Source organism: Perognathus longimembris, chromosome 1 (assembly GCF_023159225.1).
Source record: "Perognathus longimembris pacificus isolate PPM17 chromosome 1, ASM2315922v1, whole genome shotgun sequence".
Taxonomy (NCBI): domain Eukaryota; kingdom Metazoa; phylum Chordata; class Mammalia; order Rodentia; family Heteromyidae; genus Perognathus; species Perognathus longimembris.
In genome coordinates, this window is record NC_063161.1 from 129546145 (window position 1) to 129572164 (window position 26020).

Here is a 26020-nt window from a genome sequence, read left to right on the forward strand (position 1 = left end):
TCTCCATTTGTATGTTTAAAACATTCTAATCCTTTAAAGCTTTATGTTTTACTTGTCTTTCCTTAGCCCTCAAAATGAAGTAATTTACTAAGAATCAATGTATTAGAGATATGAGTGATAGTAATTACAGTTTTGAACTTGAAACCAAATAGTTTATTATCTTAAGATATGATATTACAAATGGAACATAACATTGTTTATTGGCTCTGTTGCCAATGGCTCATGCCTGTAATCCTAGCTACTCAGGAGGCTGAGTTCTAAGGATTGTGGTTTGAAACTAGCTCAGGTAGGAAAAGCCTGTGATACTCTTGTCTCCAATTACCACCAAAAAGCCAGACGTAGAGCTGTGGCTCAAGTGGTGGAGCTTTAGTCTTGAGCATAAAAGCTCTGGGACAGCACCCAGGCTCTGAGTTTAAGCCCCCAGGAGGGCAATAATAATAATAATAATAATAATAATAATAATAATAATAATAATAATGTTTATTATCTGTTCTGGGCATGGCAATGTATACATGTAATCTTTTACTTGAGTAGTTGAGGCAAGAGGATCTTCAGTTCAAGACCAGGCCAGGCTAATAGCAAGAACCTGCCTGACCAAAACAAACACTTTTTCTTCTTCCCACTAATGACTCCACAAAAAACCCAAGAAAATTAATTCTTACCTGCACTTAGGGGAAATTAAGCTGCTTAAGAAGTTAAAATTAGGCCATATTTTCCTGCAGTAAAAGGTAAGAGTTATGTACCATAAATATCCAAACAATAAAAGCTCCTTTAGAGATGATCTTCTGTTTTAAAAGTTGAATCACATCATTGTAAGAATGAGTTACTAGACTATCCAGCAACTTATGTGAGTGCTTTTCTAAACTACAAACGGTACTTTATGGTATTATTCCGCTGAGTTATAGAGTGGTACAATAGTCTTAATGGTTTTAGCTTGCTTATATATTTTTTGTTTTGAAAATTTGAATTTCTCTTATACATATACCTACGTGTACATAACTTACATAAACTTTGTTAAATCTTTTTGGAGTCAAGTCCCTCCAACTCTGGAATTGGTATTCTACAGGTCAGACAATCCATCTCCTGTTGTTTGAGGATCATTATAGAATTGTTTCACAATATCAAGTGATGGTCGAAATGAGAGGTACATCTGAAGTTGTCTCTGGTCACTCCTTTCCTTTTTCTTTTTCTTTACTTGTAGTGCTGGTAAGGAAATGCTTTACCATTTAGCTTCATCTCCCAGAGTGCTCTGGACCTCTTTTTCAAGGGAAAAAGACTGAACCAAGACAGAGGAAAGGCCTAGGGAGAAAATAGCAGAAATAAAATCATAAGCTTATCCTATTTTAAAGACACACTTTCTAGTTTTGGAAACTTTCATTTATTTCCCTTTCAACTGCCCTTTTTCCCTGGAAACTTTCTTTTTTGTTACTATTGGAGTTTGAACTCAGGGTCTGGGCACTTTTTGTTAATTACAGTGATGCGTCACCTATCAGAGTTTTGTTCCAGAATGACAACCCCCCCGCCCCCCCCCCACAATAGGTTGAAAATCCTCAAAGTAGCAGCATTATTAGCCATCCCTCACTATATGGCCATTCACTTATTGCTACTTTGTGGATTTTCAACTATCACCAAGTCTTAATAAGTCAACTGTGATATAGGAAGGGACGACTATAATTGGAGATAAGGACTTTCCTAAGTGATTTTGAGCCTTGATCCTCAGATCTCAGCCTTCTTAGTAGCTAGGATTACAGGCATGAGCCACTGGCACCTGACTTTAATTTTTTTCAATTGTCATCAGTTCAAGGGAATTTCATTTTAATATGTCCATTTATGCATGCAACCAATGAATGTTGATCAGTTACTCACTCTGTCCCTCTCCCTCTTCTTCCTCTTCTCCATTTCTCAGCTAATCTCAGCAAGTTTCATTGTTTTATTTTCTCACATGTACATAAAATAATTTGTCCATATTTATCCTCCTTAACCCTCACTGTTTGCTTCCCTCCCAGTAGTACCTATACTCCAGATAGTATGCTTCAGTTTCCTGATCACTTTTTATTAAAGCACATGTTAATTATTCAGAGATGTCACCATTCTCACTGTCTCTGTCTCTCTCTTGCACACACACACTAATCTTGTGTTTACATAAATATTTATCTTTTAAATCTAGCATCCACATTTGAGAGAAAATATGATCTTTGTCCTGAACTCAGCTTACTTCATTTGATATTTTTGTCTCCAGATCCATACATTACTCTGTAAACAACATAATTTAATTTTTCTTTATGGATGAATAGTAATTCATTGTGTATATATACATATAACAATTATCTATTTAAAAAAGTTTTAGCAAGTATTTATTTTAGTATAGCAGTAAAGTAGGGAGAAATAGAAGAAAAAAATAAATATACCGTGTTCCTCATTCAGGAAATGAGAGTTAAGAGTCAAAAGAACAGTTCTTACCTATAGCTTTTGTACTTTCTTTGTAGGTGTTTGTGTGTATGAATATGCACATGTGCGCATGTATGTGTGCTGGTAGTGGGGTTTGAACTCAGAGCCTTGGGCTTTCTCTTGGCTTTTTTGCTCAAGGCAGTACTCAATCATTTGAGCCACTTCCAGCTTTTTGGGGGTCAGTTGGAGATTAACCACCTTGGTAGGCTTGAAACTGCTGTTGTCAATTTTCAGTCTTCTAAGTAGCTAGGATTACAGGTGTGAGCCACCAATTCCCAGTCAGCTTTTATGCTTTCTGATAGGGTCATATCATCTAGCAACTCCTAATCCTTAGACAATTATACAACACCTTTTCTTAGCCCATTCATCAGTTGTTTCCGTAGCTCAACTATTGTGAATGGTGCTGCAATGAATATGGGTGTACTAGTGCCTCTATTATGTCCTGACTTACATTTGTTTTGAATGCCTTTAAGAGTGCTATTGCCGGTTTATAGGGTATTCTATTTTTAGTTTTTGATTTCTATAATGGGTACACTAGTTTATATAATCTACAACAGTGTATAAGGCTCCTTTCCCCCCACATCTTTACCGTCATTTGTTATCAGACTCTTATTTCTTTTTTCTTTTTTTTTTTGCCAGTCCTGGGCCTTGGACTCAGGGCCTGAGCACTGTCCCTGGCTTCTTCCCGCTCAAGGCTAGCACTCTGCCACTTGAGCCACAGCGCCGCTTCTGGCCGTTTTCTGTATATGTGGTGCTGGGGAATCGAACCTAGGGCCTCGTGTATCCGAGGCAGGCACTCTTGCCACTAGGCTATATCCCCAGCCCAGACTCTTATTTCTAATTAACTACCAAAAAAAGCTGTAAGTGGAGCTATGGCTCAAATGGTAGAATGCTAGCTTTGAGAGAGAAAAAAAGCTCAGGAATAGCACCCTGACCTTGAGTTCAAGCCCCAGGACAGCTATGGACAGGCAGGCCCCTCCCCCCCCAACCAAGGAGATAGAAGACCTCTGCAATGACAACTATAAAACATTGGGGGTGGGAAAAACACCAAAGGATGGAAAGACTTTTCATGCTCATAGATTGACAGAACTAATACTGTGAAAATGACCATACTGCCAAAAGTAAAGATTCAATAATACTCATCAAAATCCCAATGTCATTCTTCAGAGATAGAAAAATCAATCCTAAAATTCATATGTTAGAACAAAAGATCTCAAATATCCGAAGCGATCTTTTTTTTTTTTTTTTTTTTTTTGGCCAGTCCTGGGGCTTGAACTCAGGGCCTGAGCACTGTCCCTGGCTTCTTGTTGCTCAAGGCTAGCACTCTGCCACTTGAGCCACAGCGCCCCTTCTGGCTTTTTCTATGTATGTGGTGCTGAGGAATCGAACCCAGGGCTTCATGTATATGAGGCAAGCACTCTACCACTAGGCCATATTCCCAGCCCCAAAGCAATCTTGGGGGGGTGGGGGGAGTCTGAAAAAAAAAGCTGCTGGAAATTTCACAATTCCAGACTTCAAATTATACAGAGGCATAGTAACAAAACCAGTATAACTAGCACAAAATAAACATAAAGACCAGTGGAACGGTTCAAAAGACCCCAGAACACAATCCACATACCTCCAGCCATCTGATTTTTGACAAGGGAGTCCAAAACCTAAGTTGGAGAAATGTGATGAGAAAACTAGTATATCTACATGTGAGAAGCCTAAAACTAGACTTGTATCCTTCACCCTATACACATATCAGTTCAAAGTAGATCAAGGATGTGAATGCAATACCTGAAACACTGAAGCTACTACAGGAAAGTGAAGTGAAAGCAATAGAACTTACTGAAGAGACATAGTAACTCAGCAAATAGGAGCAAAGACTGACAAATAGGATTGTTTCAAGCTAAAAAGGTTGTGCATAGCAAAATTGGTCACTAGGCTGAAAAGATCAACTACGGAATGGGAGAAAATACTTTGTCATCTGTACATTTGACAAAGGTCCAATAACCATAATATATAGGAAGCTTTAAAATCTAAACTCTCTTAGAATCAACTCCCTCTTAGAAGCCTACCCTCCCTTTCTTCTCTTTCTACTTCCTTCCTTCTTTCTTCTTTTCCCTCCCATCCCATTACTTTCCTTCCCATCTCCCCCCCCCCCCTTTTTGGTCTTTTTTTGGTACTAGGGATTGAACCCAGGACATTGCACTTGCTAGTCAAGACCCCATCTTCCTTCTTTCCTTCCTTTTTTCCTTCCTTTCTTTTGAGGCTATTGTGAATGGAATTCTCCTACAGTCCCTTTTAGCCTATTCATTGTTGATTTACAGAGCCACAGCATCACTACCAGCCTTTTCTGTTTATGGGAAGCCCAGGGCTTCATACATGCTAGGCAAGCACTCTACCACTAAGCCACATTCCCAGCCCCAAGCTACTGGTGTTTATGTGTTGATTTCCTATCCTGCTACATTGCTAAAGGCATTTACCAGATCTAAGAATTTGGGAGTGGAATCTTTAGGGTCTTTTAGGTATATCATCTGCAAATAGGGATGATTTGGCTTTTTCCTTCTCTGTATCCCTCCTTCCCTCCCTCCCTTCTTCCCTTTCTCCCTCCCTCCTTCCCTCCTTCCCTCCCTCCCTTTCTTCCTCCTTCCTTTCCTTGCCTTCCTTTAACTCAGGAGTTAGATGCTGTCCCTGAGCTGTTTTTGCTCAAGGCTAGTGCTGTACCACTTGAGCTATAGTGCCACTGCTGGCTTTTTGCTGGTTAATTGGAAATATGAGTCTCATTGGACTTTTCTGCCATGGCTGGCTTTGAACGATGAGATCCTAAGATCTCATCCTCTTGAGTAGCTAGGATTACAGGCATGGACTACTGGTGTCTGACCTTTTCTTGTCTTATTACTCTGGCACGGAATTTTAGGAATATATTGAATAGGGAGAATGAACACTGTCATGTTCCTGACTTTAGGTAAAGGATATGATTTCAGCTTTTCCCCATTTAGTGTGATGTTGACTATAGATTTGTTTTATATAATCTTTATTGTGTTGAGATAAATCCCTTCTGTTCCTATTTTCTTCAGAGCTTTTATCATAAAAAGACAATGAATTTTATCAAAGCATCAAGTGAGATGGATCATACGATTCTTGTTCTTGATCCTGTTTATGTGCTATGTTACATTTATGTGTGCTAATTTGTATTTGTTGAACCAGCTTTGCATGCCTGGAATGAAACCAACTTAATCATGGTTTTGGATCTTTTTGATGTGTTGTTGAATTCAGTTAGCAAGCTTTTTTTTTTTGGCCAGTCCTGGAGTTTGAGCTTAAGGCCTGAGCACTGTCCCTGGCTTCTTTTTGCTCAAGGCTAGCACTCTGCCAACTTGAGCCACAGCGTGACTTCTGGCCTTTTCTATATATGTGGTGCTGAGGAATTTAACCTAGGGCTTCATGTATACGAGGCAAGCACTCTTGCCAGTAGGCCATATTCCCAGCCCCTTAGCAAGCTTTTTAATTGAGAATATTTGTGTTAAGAAATTGATCTGTTGTGTATGTGTATGTGTATGTGTGTCCCTGTCTAGTTTTGAAATGAATTTAATATTAGATTTATAGGATGAGGTTGGTTTCTATTTCCTGGGAAAGTTTGATGAGTATTGGTATTAGTTCCTCTTTAAAAGTCTAGTAGAACTTAGCTAAGGATTCTTGGATACTGAACTTTTCCTTTTTGGAGATTAAAAAAAAATTACTACTTCAGTCTAATTTCTTATTTTAGATTTAAGTGACATATTTTTTTTTTTTTTGGCCAGTCCTGGGCCTTGGACTCAGGGCCTGAGCACTGTCCCTGGCTTCTTGTTGCTCAAGGCTAGCACTCTGCCACTTGAGCCACAGCGCCGCTTCTGGCCGTTTTCTGTATATGTGGTGCTGGGGAATCGAACCTAGGGCCTCGTGTATCCGAGGCAGGCACTCTTGCCACTAGGCTATATCCCCAGCCCCTAAGTGACATATTTTTGGTTCAATTTTGGATAGGTCAAGTTGATCTAGAAATTCATTTCTTCTAGAATTTTCTAGTTTATTTGAGTGTAAGTGTTCAAAATATTTGTTTATGATCTTCTGGATTTCACTTGTATTTGTTGTGATATACCCTTTTTCATCTCTAATTTTATTTATTTGGACCATTTTTTCTTTCTTTCTTTCTTTTTTTTAATCTGTGGTGAGGTTTGAACTATGGATCTGGGAGCAGTCTCAGAGCTCTTCAGCTTAAGGCTAGCGATCTGCCACTTGAGTCACAGCACCACTTCTGGTTTTCTGGTGGTTAATTGGAATACTTTTATCTTTATTTTTTTGCCAGTCCTGGGCCGTGAACTCAGGGCCTGAGCACTGTCCCTGGTTTCTCTCTGCTCAAGGCTAGCACTCTGCCACTTGAGCCACAGCGCCACTTCTGGCCTTTTCTATATATCTGGTGCTGAGGAATCGAACCCAGGGCTTCATGTATATGAGGCAAGCACTCTACCACTAGGCCATATACCTAGCCTCTGGTGGTTAATTGGAAATAAGAGTCTTGCAGACTTTCCTGCCTGGGCTGGCTTTTAACTATGATCCTCCGATCTTAGCCTCCTGAGTAGCTAGAATTACAGGTGTGAGCCACTGGCTCCTGGCTCATTTCCCTTCTTTTTAGTCAGATTGGTTAAGGGTTTATAAATGTTTTCAAAGAAACAATTTTTAAATTTTTACTTATTTATTTCTTTTGTCAGTCATGAGGCTTGAACTTAAGACCTGGGCACTGTCTCTGAGATTTTTTTGGGTAATGCTTTACCACTTTGAGCCACAGGTCTACTTTATATTTTGGGTGATTAATTGGAGATAAGAATCTCATGGACTTTTCCTGCCCTTGCTGGCTTCAAACTGAGATCCTCAGATCTCTACCTCCTGAGTAGATAAGATTATAGGCAGGACAGTAGTACTCAAGCAGTTTTTTGATTCTTTGTATAGTCTGTCTCTGTATAGCCTTGTCTCTTTGTCTCTGTTTTTCTTTCTGTCCCTCTCCCCTTCCTTTCCCTTCTCTTCCATCTTCCCCGCTTTATTAGAATTTGAACTCAGAGCTTTGTACTTGTGATTGCCTGGCACTATCACTTGAGCCATGCCTTCAATCCTGCTTTTTTCCTGGTTATTTTGAAGATGGAGTCTAGTAAACTTTTCTGCTTGGGCTTACTTCAAATCTCAGTCTCCTTAGTAGGTAGTAGGTAGGATTACAAGTGTGTGACTGACACCTGACCTTTTTAAAAAATATTTATTTATTTATTTATTTTTGGCCAGTCCTGGGCCTTGAACTCAGGGCCTGAGCACTGTCTCTGGCGGCTTCTGCTTCTTCTTCTTCTTCTTCTTCTTCTTCTTCTTCTTCTTCTTCTTCTTCTTTTTTCTCTCAAAGCTAGCACTCTGCCACTTGAGCCACAGTGCCACTTCTGGCCGTTTTCTATATATGTGGTGCTGAGGAATCGAACCCAGGGCTTCATGTATACAAGGCAAGCACTCTTGACACTAGGCCATATTCCTAGCCCTTTTTAGTTTTTTTTAATAGGTGTTTCATAGTTCTAAACCTTCTTAGAACGACCTTTACTATATCCCAAAGGTTCTGGTACAGAGATTGTGTTTTCATTTTTATTAGATTCTAGGAGTTTGCTTAAAAAATAAACTTTATGTGATGTGATCTTTAAGTAGATAGTGTGATATTGTGAATAAAAATGGACAGTTCTTAGTATTTTCTATAATCCTCATAGCATCATCATTAATATTTATGGTATTCTCTATTATTCAAAATGTTTCTATGTCTTTCAATACATTTTTGCCATTTATTCCTACTTCTGCCTTCTACTAGTAACACGACTGCTTCTCACTCCATGTTAACATAAGTGGAAGGACGAAGACCCTGAAAGATTAGGGGATTATTCCTCTTGATGGAGATACAGATAAAATCTTTGGAAGGTGAAGTTATTGACTTCGTTGGTGGAAGGAATCTGGTTTTTAAAGCAGTCACCTATAATTAGTGCTTATGAAGGAAAGCAGATGTTTAGAGGGGTTTTACCTTATTTTATCTGTTTCTGGACCTGAACTGGGTTCCATTTATAGAATATGAATCTGTTTCAGTTTCCTAATTGAAAGGCAGATAAAAAAAACCAAACATCTTTCCAATTCTTTTTTTTTTCTTCTTGCCAGTCCTGGGGCTTGAATTCAGGGCCTGGGCACTCTTCCTGAGCTTCTTTTGCTCAAGGTAGTGCTCTACCACTTGAGCCACAGCACCACTTCTAGCCTTTCCTGTTTATGTGATACTAAGGAATTGAACCCAGGGCTTCATGCATGTTAGGCAAGCACTCTACCACTAGCCACATTCCCAGCCCACCTTTCCAATTCTTACTGGCTCAGATATCTTTAGCATAGCATCCCCTCCCTTTTTCTTTTTATAAGGTTTTTGTTATTTTGAGACAGGTTTTTGTTGTGTATCCCTATCTGACTTTGTATTGGAGATCCTTTGGCCTCAGCCTTCTTACCACTAAGATTTTAGGTGTTGTCACCAGACTTGGTCAGCGTTGTGCCTTTCTGATAGTAGCCCACTCCAGTGCCACCAATAGTCATTGTTCATGCAAGAAATTTAGTTAATATAATGCAGATACATTTCCTAGGGCTTATATATCATTTCACTTACTAGTGTTTTTTTTGTTTTTTGTTTTTTGTTTTTTTTTTTGCTAGTCCTGGTGCTTGGATTCAGGGCCTGAGCACTGTCCCTGGCTTCTTTTTGCTCAAGGCTAGTACTCTACCCCTTGAACCACAGCACCACTTCCAGCCTTTTCTGTTATTGTGGTGCTGAGGAATTGAACCCAAGGCTTCATGCATGCTAGCTAGGCAAGCATTCTACCACTAAGCCACATTCCCAGTTAAATACATGTATTTTAAGTAGAATAATCACAGCTTTTGCTCTCCTCAATTCTCCAACTTCGTTGTTCCACAGCTTTGTTATACAGTCTCATACTTAGACATGGTGTATTTTTATATTCTTCTTCAGTCATTCTCTTTTCTTTGTCCCCAGCCTCTCCTTTCTCCAGATAGTCTCAAGTTACAATCTAGTTCTGTATGTGTGTATGCACATGTATGTATGTTCTATACATACATAAATACATTTAAAGTCTAAATTCAACAAATGAGTAAAGTATGCAGCATTTGCCCTATCTTCTTCAACATGATCTCCAGTTCTATCTACTCTCTCGCAAATGATAAATTTTCATTCTTTTTTACACCTGAGTAATTAGTATTCAGTAGTACACATGTACCACATCTTTACCCATTCATCTATGTTGGGCACCTTTGCCAATTACATAGTTTGGCTGTTGTGAACTAAGTTGGAGAAAAATGGGTATGTAGATGTCTTTCTTGTATGTTGATTTAGACATCTTCCGACACATACTTTGTGGGATCATAGAGCAGGTTTATTTTTAGTTTTTTGAGGAGCTTCCATATTGATTTCCATAGTGGTTGCACTAATTCACATTCTCACCAGCTGTATATAAGGGTTCCTTTTCCCCCGAATTCTCAGTAGTGTTTGTTGTAAGTAGGACAAGATTTGGAAAATTTCTATGTGTATTCATAATTAGGAACATGCCCAAGAAAAATGATTCAATTGGCCACAGTAGATGTAACTTGTTAGCTGTGTAGGAGTTAGATGTTATTTTCAGTGCTGGGGTTTGGCCCGTTTAACCTGCCTTTATGAACAGAGTTCACTATAACTTGGTGTGGTGGTTCAAAAGATGACTACTAGGAGATGAGGGCAGGGAGGTCATGGGTCATGGGGGGAAAAGGCTGTTGTAAGAACTCAGGCTTTTACACTTAAGTATGATTGAAAACCAACTCTTAATAAGATTAAGTAGATTGAAGTAAGATTTTATTCTTTAGTGATCTAGGGTTAGGAAAAGGTAAGCAGTAAAGTCTTAGAATATAACAAAATATGTATCCACTAAACATAATATTAAAAAAATAACAAAGTTCTTTGCTGATATTTTCTACTTTATTTTTGATTATAGGGACTTTCAGTTACCTTGATGATGTCCCATTTAAGATAGGAGACAAATTCAAAACACCAGCTAAAGTTGGTCTACCTATTGGCTTCTCCTTGCCTGATTGTTTGCAGGTTGTCAGAGAAGTGCAGGTAAGTGGTGATTTTTAGTTAAAGTTTAGTGCATTTAAAATTTAAAGAATAAGGATTTGATGTACAGTACAATAGAAAAAGCTATTCTTACATCTCTAATTTGTATTTTTTCTTTTCTTTTTTGCCAGTCCTGGGGCTTGAACTCAGGGCCTAGGCACTGTCCTTGAGCTGCTTTTGCACAAGGTTAGCACTCTACCACTTGAGTCACAGTGCCACTTCCGGCTTTTTTCTGTTGTGGTACTGAAGAATCAAACCCAGGGCTTCCTGCATGCTTAGGAAAGCACTCTACCACTAAGTCACATTCCCAGACCCTAGTTTACACTTTTCATGGCTCCTGTTATGGCTTCATGGCTCACACTGTTACATATTCCCACATTCCTATTTATATTTTCATATAAAGTATGTATTTATGCAGATTGTGTTTAGGAGTCTATTGGATTAATACATTTTTTGCCACTCTATGTGTAGTATAAAATAAATCCCCATTGCCCAGCTAACTTATTCACCCTATTTCTTTCTCTGCTCATGTCTTCATTGTCTTCTTAGTCACTAAGTTAGATAATGTATTTCTTTTGCTGTTTCTACTTCAGTACAACCTTATTTTTTACCTGGTCTATTTCAGTAGCCTCCTTAATTGGCCCTTTGTTTGTGATATTTTTTTCCCTTTCCCACATTGTTTCTAGAATAATATTTTTTAAGTTTTTTTAAAAAATTGTTGTTATAGGGGGGCTGGGGATATGGCCTAGTGGCAAGAGTGCTTGCCTAGTATACATGAGGCCCTGGGTTCGATTCCCCAGCACCACATATATAGAAAACGGCCAAAAGTGGCACTGTGGCTCAAGTGGTAGAGTGCTAGCCTTGAGCAAAAAGAAGCCAGGGACAGTGCTCAGGCCCTGAGTCCAAGCCCCAGGACTGGCAAAAAACAAATAAACAGATGTAAAATTGTTGTTATAAAGGCAATATACAGAAGGGCTACGTTACATAAATCAGGTAATAGTACATTTCTTTCTGGACAATGTCACCCCTTCCCTTGTTCTCTCCTAATTTTTCCCTCCCATCTCCACCCATATAGAATAATATTCTTAAAGTTTTAAATTGTTACCTCACTATCCAGAACTATTAAAAAATATTTAGTGACCCATTGATCACTATTGAATGAAGTGTAGAGACAATGTTATGGCAGTGAATGTTAGCTTGTTGCCTCCATGTTTCCCCAAAATAGGTTACTAGTGATTTATGGAACAGACCTTATATATTACTTGCCTGCACCCTGCTTTTCTCATATGCTGGTATATTTACCTGGAATATTCTTCTTTTTTTCACTGTAAAAAGCTGCTTGTCTGCTAAAACATATTTAGTCTTTTAGATTATGCTCGGATGCCATCTCCTCAAGGGCTTCTTAACTCTCTCATCTTTAAAGCTCAGTACAGTCCTTGAAAGCAGCAAATAGCCACTCATTTTATTATTGTTTTGGACACATTTATTGAATGCCTTATTTGGAGAGGTACTCTGGGGGTACTGAGGAGAGATACATGCCTTAATAACTGGTTTTACAGTTTAGAGGAGTTACATAGAAAATGTGTAGTACTGAAGCATTTCTTCCTGTCACATCAGAAGATATATTTTTTAAAAATACAATTTTCTGGAAAAGTTTTATTTCTGGTTTATGTTAGTTTGATCTCTTTCTGTTTACAGTGAGTAATCGCAGTTTGAATTTCTTTTTTTTTTTTTGGCCAGTCCTGGGGCTTGGACTCAGGGCCTGAGCACTGTCCCTGGCTTCTTCCCGCTCAAGGCTAGCACTCTGCCACTTGAGCCACAGCGCTGCTTCTGGCCGTTTTCTGTATATGTGGTGCTGGGGAATCGAACTTAGGGCCTCGTGTATCCGAGGCAGGCACTCTTGCCACTAGGCTATATCCCCAGCCTGAATTTCTTTTATATTAATTAATTAATTAATTAATTATTGCTAGTCCTGGGGCTTGGACTCAGGGCCTGAGCACCCTCCCTGGCTTCTCTTTGCTCAAGGCTAGCACTCTGCCACTTGAGCCACAGCGCCACTTCTGGCCATTTTCTATATATCTGGTGCTGGGGAATCGAACCCAGGGCTTCATGTATATGAGGCAAGCGCTCTTGCCACTAGGCCATATTCCCAGCTCCGAGAGTTTTGATGATGATGATGATGATGATGATGATGATGATGATGATGATGATGATTGCCAGTTCTGGGCCTTCAACTCTGGGCCAGTGGGTGCTGTTTCTGAGACTCTTTATGCTTAAGGCTTGTGCTCGACCATTTGAACCACAGCGCCACTCCTGTCCTTTTCTTTTTTAAAAAAATTTATTTATTAATTAAAATTTTTTGACAAGGTGTTGTACAAAAGGGGTACAGTTACGTAATAGGGCAGTGTGTACATTTCCTGTGATATCTTCCACCCTGTTTTTCTTTTCCTTCCCTAGATCAGGTAGACATATATACAATTCACAGGGTACCAAAAACATATGTTTTATGTTAGTTTGATCTCATTCTGTTTATAGTGAGTAATCGCAGTTTGAATTTTTAAAAATTGTTTTTTATGTATATGTGCACTAGTCCTGGTGTTTGAACTTAGGTCCTGGGCACTAACCCTGAGGTTTTTTTTTGCGTGCTTTAAGATCTTTTTTTTTTTTTTTTTTTGGCCAGTCCTGGGGCTTGGACTCAGGGCCTGAGCACTGTCCCTGGCTTCTTTTTGCTCAAGGCTAGCACTCTACCACTTGAGCCACAGCGCCACTTCAGGCCATTTTCTGTATATATGGTGCTAGGGAATTGAACCCAGGGCCTCATGGCCATATCCCCAGCCCCCCTGAGGTGTTTTTTTTTTTTTACTCAAGGCTAACACGCTACCACCTGAACCACTTCTGGCTTTTTTGTGGTTAATTGGACTTACGGTCTCATGGACTTTTCCTGCCCAGGCTGCCTTTGAACCTTGATTCTTAGACCTCACCTTCTCTGAGTAGCTAGGATTCAAGTGTGAGTCACCTGAAAATTTTAATTAAAAATTTTTTATTGAGATATAATTCACATACCATGAAGCTTACCTTTTAAAACTATACAGCAGTTATATTCAAAGTGTTGTGTAAACCTTGCAGAACATTTTTATTTCCTTAAAACAAACCCAATACCTGTTAGCATCCATCCCTCCTCTACCACTCACCTCCCCCTGCCCCCAGCCTTTGATAAACACTAGTCCACTTTTACTTATCTTCTGGATGTACCATATAAATGAAATCCAAAAATATGTAATATAGCCTTTGTGACTTAGCTTATTTCACTTAGCATAATGTTTTTGTTACCAAACTAGGCTCTAAGGTCTGACTTGTGCCACTGAGCCAAATCTAAGCACTTGTCCCACAAGGCAAGTTGAAGGTAAGAATGGTGATAAAGACAGGAAAACACTTTGCTTTCTGTATGGACAGGACACACCCAAAGGAAGAAAGCAGTTAGTGACTGAAAGTCTGCCTAGGGGAGCTAACCACACTCTTGGAGCTAGGCATTTGCATAGCTGGAGAGCTTGCTTAATGAGTCTTGGACTGCTGGTCATTAACTCAGAATTGGGCCTTATCAGTGATGAGAAAGTTGCTGCTGCCTGGGGGAATAGTTTCAGTTCTTATCGTGGAGGAAGGTGTTAGGTTTAAATGGTAGGTTAGAGTTCAAACCTCAGTATTGAAAAACAAAAACCAATCAAAACAAAACGAAAAGCAAAAATCATTTCAAGTCTTGTCATAGATGTTTATTCATCAAACATCTTGTTCCTTAGTTCAAAATGAATGCAAGAAAATGACATAGAAAAGGACAAAACCAGGCCTTTATCCTGGTTACCCCATTGGACATCTTCAGGCCCAAGTACTTTTTATCAAAATCAGCCTCTTAAGTCCCTATTACATTTTTAATGTAATATTTATTTGCATGAATGATTAGTATCTTGTTAATTTTTATGGTCTGAATAATATTGCATTGTATGGATATACCACATTTTGTTAGAACCATCAGTTGATATTTTGATAATTTCTATTTTTTCACTTATGAATAATGCTATTATAAATACTTGTATGTGAGTTTCTTTATGTGTGTGTTTCTTAAGTATGTTTTCAGTTCTTTTTGGAATTGTTGGGTCCTAAGATAACTATACTTAACAATATGAGAAACTTACAGACTATATTCCAAAGTGGCTAGCTGTATCATTTTGCATTCCCATCAGCACTGCAAGAGTAATTTTTCCACATCCTTGCCAACTCTTTAAATTATTATTTTCAATTTTCTTGCCAACTCTCTTTTTCATTTTTTTGGTTGTGAAGTTGTCCATTGTGTTTTATTTCTATTTTCCTCATGATGATGAGCATCTTATGTGTTTTTTAATATTGAATTGGTACTCCTGGAGACGTCATTGGACTAGAAAAGGCAGATTTACCTTAGAAACTTCTTGTTTTGTTTGCTTGATGCTTTTTAAAAAAAATGATATCTACATATAATCATTAAAATGTTTATCTGTGCATATAGTACTATTAGCAGTATGATTGAAAACATTCATAGGGCTGGGGAATGTAGCTCAGTGCTTTGCATGCATAAGGTTCTGAGTTTAATATCTAGTACCACACACACACACACACACACACACACAAAATTAAAATAGTAAGAACACACATAGGCACACACAGAAAGTTAAAATAAAACAAAAACTAAGATGATAACTTCTGTGGGTAGGTTTGTAGATGTAGCTGCTTGGTAGGCTGATCACTTGAATTGAGGCGAACTTGGCAACAAAGAGATCCCATCGCAAAACAAAAACCTGTCTCTTCTCATATTATTCATTGCTTCATTTATATATTCAGAAAACTTACTTTGAATTCCAGATTGTTGCCACTTCAGGTTTTGTGGGTGTTTCTTATTGAGTTATATGTGTAGCACTGATAAAGGTGTATTATAGATGCCTAAAGCATCCACTCAGGACAAAAGAGTTGAAGGCTCTCAAACCTCCATTCCTGTGTGGGCCAGGTAGAGGTAATTGTACAAAGCAACTTTAAACTTTGTTTGCCTGGAGAATTTGGCTGTGGAATTGATGTTGATCCCTTCCTTAGCCAACATTTGTCCTTGCATGATAATATTGACTCTGGTTTATTTTAGCTAAAATTCCTTCGTGGTTCACTAGTAAGATAATGTAGCCCTTGCATCTGAAGTCCAGAAAATTTCTATTGGATATAGTGGTGATGGCATGTAGTGTCATAACAGTGTTTATAACAGATTCTACTATCACTCTTATACAGATTAGAATTGTAATATAATAGCTTTGTAATCCTATAAGTTTCTTAAACTCTTTAAAGCACCATTTTCTCTTCTGCGAAATGGGAATAGTTTTTAAGTATATAACAAGGATTAAATAAAATACTTAGCCCCCTGTTTTTGTTTTTGGCCAGTCCTAGGGCTTGAACTCAGGGCCTGAGCACTGTCCCTGGCTTCTTTTTGCTCAAGGCTAGCACTCTACCACTCAAGCCATAGTGCCACTTCTGGCTTTTTCTGTGTATGTGGTACTGAGGAATCGAATCCAGGGCTTCATGCATGCTAGGTGAGCACTGGACTGTGAAGCCACATTCTCAGCCCATCCCAGCCCCGTTTTAATCTATTTTGTGTTTGTATAACAAAGGAGGCTGGGTTCTTTGTATAGAAAATGTTTATTTGCTTACAGTGTTGTAGGCTGAAAGTTCAAGATGGGGTGGCTCCATCTCTTCAGCCCCTGTTGGTCTTCTGGCTTAGATCACACCATACTTGCAAAGTGGAAAGGGAACAGGTGCATGCAGAAGGATCACATTGCAAGAAAGGGGAGATCACAGGATTCACCAGGAAATGAGTGATTCAGAATAGGTGCCAGAGTCCCTCCCTCCCTCCCTTCCCTCCCTCCCTCCCTCCCTCCCTCCCTCCCTCCCTTCCCTCTCCCCTCCCCCTTACTTCCCCTCTCATTCCCTCCCCTTTCCCTCTCTTCCCTTCCCCTATGTGGTGCTGAGGAATCCAACCCAGGGCTTCATGCATGGGAAGCAAGCACTCTACCACTAAGCCACATTCCTAGCGCACCCCACCCCCCTCACCTGCGTTTTTTAAAATGTCGCTTGTGGGGCTTGAACTTAGGGCCTGGGCATTGCCCCTGAGCCTTTTCTGCTCAAGTCTAGCACTCTGTGGCTTTGAGTTACAGGGCCACTTCCAGTTTTCTGGTGGTTATCTGGAGATAAGTCTCACAGACCTTTTCTGACTAGGAAGGCTCTGAACTGTAATCCTCAGATCTCAGCTTCCAGATTCACTAGGGTTACAGGCATGCACAGCTTCTTCCCCTGTTTTAGTTTAACATTTTGTTTGAATAAAAAATGATCATAACCAAGCATTACATATAACTAAAATACTACTGGAAAGTCAGTGCTGCTAATTAACCCTCATCCTTGAATTGGGCAGTAGAATTCATGTAAGATGCAAGAGTATAAAGTTGGTAGAAAGTTTATTAGGAAAGAAATAAACTTTCAATAGATTGAAAGTGGGTTATTGGGCTGGGAATATAGCCTAGTGGCAAGAGTGCTTGCCTTGTATACATGAGGCCCTGGGTTTGATTCCTCAGCACCACATATATAGAAAAGACCAGAAGTGGCATTGTGGCTCAAGTGGCAGAGTGCTAGCTAGCCTTGAGCAAAAAGCAGCCAAGGACGATGCTCAGGCCCTGAGTCCAAGCCCCAGGACTAGCCAAAAAAAAAAAAAAAAGAAAGTGGGTTATCATCTTGAGCAAGAGTGGTCAGGCCTAAGCTCTTTTTTTTTTTTTTTTTTTTTGGCCAGTCCTGGGGCTTGGACTCAGGGCCTGAGTACTGTCCCTGGCTTCTTTTTGCTCAAGGCTAGCACTCTGCCACTGAGCCACAGCGTCACTTCTGGCCATTTTCTGTATATGTGGTGCTGGGGAATTGAACCCAGGGCCTCATGTATATGAGGCAAACACTCTTGCCACTAGGCCATATCCCCAGCCCCAGGCCTAAGCTCTTAATGATTGTACTACTTTGACATCGCAGCCATGGAGATCAAGCCTCTAACACATGGGTCCCTAGAGCCTAACTACATCCAAACTATAGCATCCTTTTTTATCCTTTGTGTTCCAGACCTCCTTGTGGATGCCTAAAACCTTACATAGTGTCCAACTATAAATACAAGCATTGTAATACCACAACAGTAGAGCTGATTACCAAGATAATGACTAAGTGATTTAAATGGTGTATATCTATATAGCACAGATGTGATGGATAAATGAGATGATTCATGTCTTTGGCAGAACTGAAAGTATTAAACCATATAACATTAATCAAAAACTTAGATTTTCTCCATTATTTCCATTTATTTATCTCTGTATTTATATGAACTTAGGGCTTGAGTCCTATCCTTGAACTTTTTTTCTCAAGGTGTGTTCTGGGGCTGGGAATATGGCCTACTGGCAAGAGCGCTTGCCGCATATACATAAAGCCCTGGGTTCGATTCCTCAGCACCACATATATAGAAAAGATCAGAAGAGGCGCTTTGGCTCAAGTGGCAGAGTGCTAGCCTGGAGCAAAAAGAAGCCAGGGACAATGTTCAGGCCCTGAGTCCAAGTACCAGGACTGGCAAAACAAAAAACAAAAACTCAAGGTGTGTTCTGTGTTCTGTTTGAGCCACTGTTCCATTTTCAGCTTTTTGGAAGTTAATTGGAGCTAAGTCTCATGGACTTTCCTTCCTGTGCTGGCTTCGAACCTTGATCCTCAGATTGCAGTCTTTCAGATTTGAGCCACCAGCACTTGGTCCATTTAATATTTTTGAACTGTGGTTGACTGTAGACAACTGAAACTGGAAAAGGAAACTATAATACATTAATGCTGATGTAGGCTCATGGTATTCTAGAAATGCTAGATGCTATTACTATTTATTTTACTAGTAAAGCTCATTCTTTTTTAAACTTTAATATTTCTTTTTTCTCCCTAGTATGTTTTTCCCTATGGTCCATGTATTTTATAATTACTTTGGTAATTTAAAAAATCTTGGAAATCTCTTGCTAGAAAAGGAAAGATATTTCCAGTTGTTTTTGAGTAAACACTTTATAGAGTCCTTAGGTCTTAAGTAATAGAAACTGACTAGTGCTTCTGTTTTCATTTGAGAAAACTGGTTCTAAAGTTGGGTTGCCTCCAGTTAGAAGCTCTAGAGTTATACCTAGTTCTTCCTCCTTTTCCTCCTCCCTCCTCCTTTTTTGTGCTGTTTCTGAGTCTTGAACTCAGGACCTAAGTGCTGTCCCTGTTTTTTTGTGCTCAAGGTTAGTACTGTACCACTTGAGCTACAGCTCCAATTCTGACTTTTTGCTGGCTAATTGAAGATAAGACTCTCATGACTTTGCTAGCTGGGCTGTCTTCAAACTTACCCTCTGATCTCAACCTCCTGAGTAGCTAGGATTAGAGTCTTGAGCCACTGGTACCAGGCTTAGTACTCTATTCTTAATATTCTGTTAAGAGTAGACAGGAAGCACAGTGGTCCTGTGTCTTTCTGGGGCACAACAACAGTATTGCTTATTTGTTTGAAACTGAAAGGCTTGTCTATGATCAGAGTTTTTACTAGGTATCTCCACTCTGAAATACTTGTCTTAGCATATTAGACTTATTTCCTCTGTTCTTCCTCTTCTCTGCTTTTAAAGTATTTCCATTTCAACAGGCCCTCTCTCCCTCCCTTCTTAATTTCCCCTCTTTACCTTCCTTCCTTTTTTTTCCTTTTTGCCAGTCCTGGGCTTGGACTCAGGGCCTGAGCACTGTCCCTGGCTTCTTTTTTGCTCAAGGCTAGCACTCTGCCACTTGAGCCACAGTGCCTCTTCTGGCCGTTTTCTATATATGTGGTGCTGGGGAATCTAACCCAGGGCTTCATGTATAGGAACTAGGACATGTTCCCAGCCTCCTTCCTTCCTTTTCTAATGTTAGTAATGAAGCTTGACTTCACATCCTCACTTGGCTTTTTGGCTCATGGTTAGTATTGTACTGCTTGAGCCACACTTGCAGTTCCAGCCTTTTTTTTTTTTTTCTTTCTGCCAGTCCTGGGGCTTGAACTCAGGGCCTGAGCACTGTCTGTGGCTTCTTTTTGCTAAAGGCTAGCTTGCACTGTACCACCTGAGCCACAGCGGCACTTTCAGCCTTTTCTGTTTATATGGTGCTGAGGAATGGAACCCAGGGCTTCATGTATGCTAGTCAAGCACTCTACCACTAAGCCACATTCCCAGCCCCTAGTTCCAGATTTTTGATGGTTAGTTGACAATAAGTCTTACAGACTTGTCTGTCAGGCTGTCTTCAAACCATACTCTTCAGATCTCAGCCTCCTGAGGATTATAGGCATGAGTCACTTGTGCCCAGCCTACCAATGCATTTTTATTTCTGGTGCTTAGAATGAACACCAAAGATTTCCTTTTCAGTCCTATGTGAATTTTGCTTTATATAAAAGGTATATATATATTTTTTTTTAATGTGAAAATGTAATTTTTCTAAGTTGAGCTGTGCTTTAATATATTTGTTGCCCTTTAATATATGTTTGCTCTGTAAAGACTTTATTTTTAATTTTGGTGCTAGGGATCAAACCCAGGTCATTGCACTTGCTAGGCAAGCACTTTGCCACTGAGCTACATCCCAGCCCTGTACTTTTTTTTTGCCAGTCCTGGGCCTTGAACTCAGGGCCTGGGCACTGTCCCTGCTTTTTTGCTTAAGGCTAGCACTCTACCACTTGAGCAACAGCACCACTTCCGGCTTTTTCTGTGGATGTGGTACTGAGGAATCAAATCCAGGGCTTCATGCATTCTAGGCAAGCACTCTGCCACTAAGCCACATCCCCAACCCTGCTTTGTAAAGTCTTAATCTGTGTTTAGATTTTTATTAACAGTGTTGGCCATGGAATCTATGGCCTTGTATATGCTCTGCCATTGAGCTGCATCCCCAGTCCCATTCCTATTTTTTTCCCCCAATCAACTCTCTTCTAGTCTTTTCCCCTTCCCTTCTCTTTTCCTTTTCTCCCCCTCCCTCTCTTCTCTTCTAATTTGGATTTTAACTTAGGCAGACTGGCCTTGAACTTGCTGTGTTCCTGCCTCAGCCTACTAGACTACACACTATGCTTGGCTTCTAGACTTTTTTTCCCCTGTTGTGGGGCTTGGGACTCAGGGTCTGAACACTGTTCTTTTTGCTTAATGCTAGCGCTCTACCTCTTAAGCCACAGAGTCATTTCCGGCTTTTTCTGTGTATGTGGTGCTGAGGAATCGAACCCACGGCTTTGTGCATGGTAGGCAAACACTCTACCATTAAGTCACATCCCCAGCCCTTGGCTTCTAGATTTCTTAGTAAGGAGTTTCCCTGCATTTTGAGTACAACCTACTCATTATAACCTAATCATATGTGTATAGAATCTAGTGAGACTGCCTACATTCAAATCCAGGCTCTAGTACTTTACACACACACACACACACACACACACACACACACACACACACACGCAAACTATGCTAACAGTCATGTATGGCACCTAGTGTTTCTTTTAAATGTTAGAGGCTGTTATTGCTGAGTATAGGATCTATTTAGGACATTACATTAGATAATAAAAACCTAAAGAGGATCTAGCTGGATTGTTATTTAAAGTGGCTTGTGATGTTGGGAAAATGCTAGAGAGTACAGGTTAAAGCTACATGTGAATACATGTGTCCTCTCTCAGATGACTGGCAGAGAGAAGATTTTGGAAAGACTTCATAGAATAATAGGTGACTAAGGCCCTCTGTTTGAGTCAGGAGTAATTCTGAGGAGGAATATGGCCCAAGGGAAGAGAAGAAAAGGAAGTTGCAAGGTTCCTTTGGCCTACTCTGTAGGATTAGAATTGGTGGGACCTGTTTCTAGTAGATTTCTACAAGTAATCTGAGAGCATAGTTTGGTTAATCTGTAGAGTCCGTTGGAGGCCTCGTTCTTCTGGAGGATCATCCCATGTGCCTTAAGTGCTGCCTGGCCTGCCTCTCGTGTAGGAGTGAGGAAGGAGTGAATTAGGTGGGCAAAGGGCAGCCACCCCAGTTCACACCTTTCTCTGCTATATCTTTGCAGTATGACTTCTCCTTGGAAAAGAAAACCATTGAATGGGCTGAAGATATTAAGAAAATCCAAGAAGCCCAGCAAGAAGCAGAGCGTAAGGCCGAGGAAGCAGAAGCTAAAGTGAATTCTAAGAGTGGCCCAGAGGGCGACAGCAAAATGAGCTTCCCCAAGACTCACAGTGTAGCCACAAAGCCACCACCTATTAACCCCATCCTTGCCAGCTTGCAGCACAACAGCATCCTCACTCCTACTCGAGTCAGCAGTAGTGCCACAAAACAGAAAGTTCTCAGCCCACCCCACACCAAGGCAGATTTCAATCCTGCTGACTTCGAGTGTGAAGAGGACCCATTTGAAAATCTGGAGTTAAAAACTATTGATGAGAAGGAAGAGCTGAGAAACATTCTGGTAGGAACCACTGGACCTATAATGGCCCAGTTATTGGACAATAACTTGCCTAGAGGAGGCTCTGGGTCTGTGTTACAGGATGAGGAGGTTTTGGCATCCTTGGAGCGGGCAACCTTAGATTTCAAGCCTCTTCATAAACCCAATGGCTTTATAACCTTACCACAGTTGGGCAACTGTGAAAAGATATCGCTGTCTTCCAAAGTGTCCCTACCCCCCATCCCTGCAGTAAGCAATATCAAATCTCTGTCCTTCCCCAAACTTGACTCTGATGACAGCAGTCAGACAACAGTCAAACTGGCCAGCACTTTCCATAGCACATCCTGCCTCCGCAGTGGCACATCCCGGAATTCCCTAAAGCCTTCTACCCAAAGCAGTGCCAGTGAGCTCAATGGGGACCATACTCTTGGGCTTTCAGCTTTGAACTTGGACAGTGGCACAGAAGTGCCAACCATGACATCCTCCCAGATGCCTTCCCTGTCTGTCTTATCTATGTACACAGAAGAATCATCACCTCCAAATACTGGTTCCACAGTAAGTTTTTGAAATTACTCCTCTGAGTTACAGTACTGAAGATTTCTTTCCTTGAGGATCAGGATTAATAGTTTTAAACAGAGCCTAGTTAGAATGAATGTACTTACTTATTGTGTGCTAGGGATTGAACGCCTTTAGTATGTTAGGCAAGTCCTCTTAACACCAAACTACACATACCTCTAGCCTAGGTTTGGTCATCCCTGAATGTTTTGGGGGAATAATGGGAATTCTTTGAATGGCATTTGTAGTCCTTATTATTTTTTTATGTGCTGCCATGTCCTAGGGCTTTTTTTCTTTTTAATTTTGTGTGTATGTATATGCATGCCTGTCGCAAGGCTTGAGCTCCTCAGGGGTTGGGCACTGTCCTTGAGCTTTTTTCTTTTTTGTTGGTTATAGGACTTAAACTCAGGGCCTGGGCACTGTCTCTGAGCTCTTTTGCTCAAGGCTACCACTATACCACTTGAGCCACAGCTCCACTTCTGGCTTTTTGATCATTGGAGATAAGAGTATCATGGACTTTTCCTGCTCAGGCTGGTTTTGAACTCTGATCCTTAGATCTCTACCTCCAGAGTAGCTAGGATTACAAGTGTGAGTCACTAGTGCCTGGCTTTTAGAATTTTGTCTGATAACAAGGTCTACGTAGATAACCTGGTCTCCTGACTACCTCCCAAGTGCTGGGATTATAGGTTTAAGCCACTATGCATGGCTGTATTTAAATATTTTTTTCCTATTATCCTTTTCTTTCTTTTTTTTTTTTTTGAACCTGCATGGTGCTCCTCATTATAAATTCTTCCAGCTTTCTTATCTTCATGTTGTTGAGCATTGAGTATAGTTTTTAACTTGGGGTTACATTTCTTCAGACTGGGTGGTTCCTTAGTGACTGGTAGATAATTTGTGTTTGAAGTTGAAGGGTGAAATAGAAACCTGTCATTTAAAAATCTGCACGTTAGCCAGGCATATTGGCTCAAGTCTGTAATCCTAGATACTTGTGAGGTAGAGATTAGGGGATCACACAATTCAGTGTACCCCCAGGCTCAAAAACTGATGACTCCATTTCAACCAATGGCTGGGCGGCACTGGTCATATCTGTTATCCCAGCTATGGGGGAAGCACAGTGGCTGAGTACAGTGTCTTGTGCCTGTCATCCCCAGTGACACTGAGAATCACAAGTAGGAAGGGATCACAGCCCAGACTAATCCAGGCATAAATTGAGACTCTCTATTAAAAATAACCAATGCAAAAAGGGCCTGGACATGTGGTGGTGGAGGGTCTATTAGCAAGTACAGCCCTGCTTTCAATTCCCAGCACCACAAAAACATTAATATTTTTTACATTTTAGTCATACAATTATTTTTTTAATCCTGTCACCATGAACATTTGTTAAGATTTGTAAAATCTTCTTCCAAGGAAAAGAAGTAGGATGGTTGTCCTTGAAGATTTAGATTTAATGTAGAAAGATGGGTTGATAGAAAACTTGCAGCTTTCTTGAAGAAAATCTGATTTTAGCACACCAAAACCTTGAGATTCCTCTTTTTGTCAGAGTAGGCTTGGCTATTGATGTGGTTATTTCTTTTGCTTTCTTTTTTGCCAGTCCTGGGGCTTGAACTCAGAGCTTGAGCACTATCCCTGGCTTCTTTTTTGCTCAAGGCTTGCACTCTACCACTTGAGCCACAGCACCACTTCCGGCTTTTTCTGTTTATGTGGTACTGAGGAATCGAACCCAGGGCTTCGTGTATACGAGGCACGCGCTCTTGCCACTAGGCCATATTCCCAGCCCCCTGATGTGGTTATTTCTGAAGAACAAAACATTAATGCTAGAATAGTAAACATAGAAGCCCAAGAACCTTTTAACATACCAGCTCATAGATTTGGGTGGGTTTTTATTTGTTTTTTTTTTTTTTTTTTTTTTGCCAGTCCTGGGGCTTGGGACTAAGGGCCTGAGCACTGTCCCTGGCTTCTTTTTGCTCAAGGCTAGCACTCTACCACTTGAGCCACAGCACCACTTCTGGTCATTTTCTATATATGTGGTGCTGAGGAATTGAACCCAGGGCTTCATGTATAGGAGGCAAGCACTCTACCACTAGGCCATATTCCAGCCCACTGTTTTTTTTTTTTTTTTTAAACTAAACACATCAAGAGACTGTTTAGAGCCAGAGAGGAGCTTAATTATATTGGTACTATGTCTATCAGAAATCATAACAAGGCTGATATTAGCCAGCTGAAAGATGAAACTTTGGTCTGCTTTACAAGTGCAAGGTCCCTGAAGTAGCCTCTTGGTAAATGATTGTGTGAGTGCTTACATTGTTGGAGAGCTCCTTGCTTCTTGTAAATGTCCTGGACCTCTTTCCAGATAAACTTGATGGAGTGCAGAATATCATTACTATCTCCTTAGTGTAGGTTTCATCCTAATTTCTTTTGGTCAGTTGTTAAGGTCAGTACTATACTCCTGGTTTAGATTAAAGCATCCTAGAAAGATAGGGATCTTCAACCAATACTTCTCATCCCCATTTAAATTTAGATTAACCAGTTAGAGACCAAAGCCAATGAATAACTCTTTCCAAATTAAGACATTTGTGATTAAAAAATATATATATATTGGGGATTGAGCCCAAGGTCTCACATATACTAGGCTAATGCGATACAGCTGCAGCTGTGCTTCTAAAGACCTCTTTTGTTTGCTTTTTTTTGGGGGGGGGCTAGGCCTGGGGCTTGGGACTCAGAGCCTGAGCTTGGGGGGGCTTCCCCCCCCAAGGCTAGCACTCTACCTCTTGAGCCACAGCACCACTTCCGGCTTTTTTTTCTGTTTATGTGGTGCTGCTGAGGAATCCAGGGCTTCACGCATGCTAGGCAAGCACTCTTACCACTAAGCCACATTCCCAGCCCTGTTTTGTTTTTTTAACACAGGGGACACACTGTTGGACAGCCTGCTAACTCATGATCCTTCTTTTCTGCTTTAGCCTACACTTGGCTTCTCTATTTCTGAATAAAATGTTTATACCATCTTTTACCAAAGATACCATATTTAGACCGTTTATTCTTCCTGTTAATATATATCCAGCTCTTCTTATGGCCTCTCGTCTTCCTTCTTTTATCTTCTACCACATTGATAAACATGATTTGTATACATTTACATAATAATGTAAATGATTATTTACAGTATTCATTACAGGATTTATTTATTGCAGAATTCAGAAAGCATATGTCAACTTCTTTCTTTCTTCTTTTCCTTTCCAGGCAGAGTATTGCTATGTAGCTCAGGCTGGCCTTTAACTCACTAGTTCATCCAGGTTGGCCTCCACGTAATGATCCTCTTGCCTTTACCTCCAGAGTGCTAAGATTATAGTTGTGTGCCAGTCA

At 40.3% G+C, this 26020-nt stretch overlaps 1 protein-coding gene across 5 annotated transcripts in view; it reads left to right on the plus strand.

The window, feature by feature from the left end:
- Positions 1–26020, plus strand: part of Ubap1 (ubiquitin associated protein 1) — a 53830-nt gene that overhangs the window by 19773 nt on the left and 8037 nt on the right. For 2 of the 5 annotated variants that reach the window (XM_048364548.1, XM_048364630.1), the window contains exons 3-4: positions 10491–10615; positions 21740–22663. In XM_048364548.1, the coding sequence (XP_048220505.1) occupies positions 10491–10615; positions 21740–22663 (1049 nt within the window). The remainder of the gene's footprint in view (positions 1–10490; positions 10616–21739; positions 22664–26020) is intronic. The other 3 variants (XM_048364791.1, XM_048364865.1, XM_048364704.1) reach the window with 3 other exon arrangements.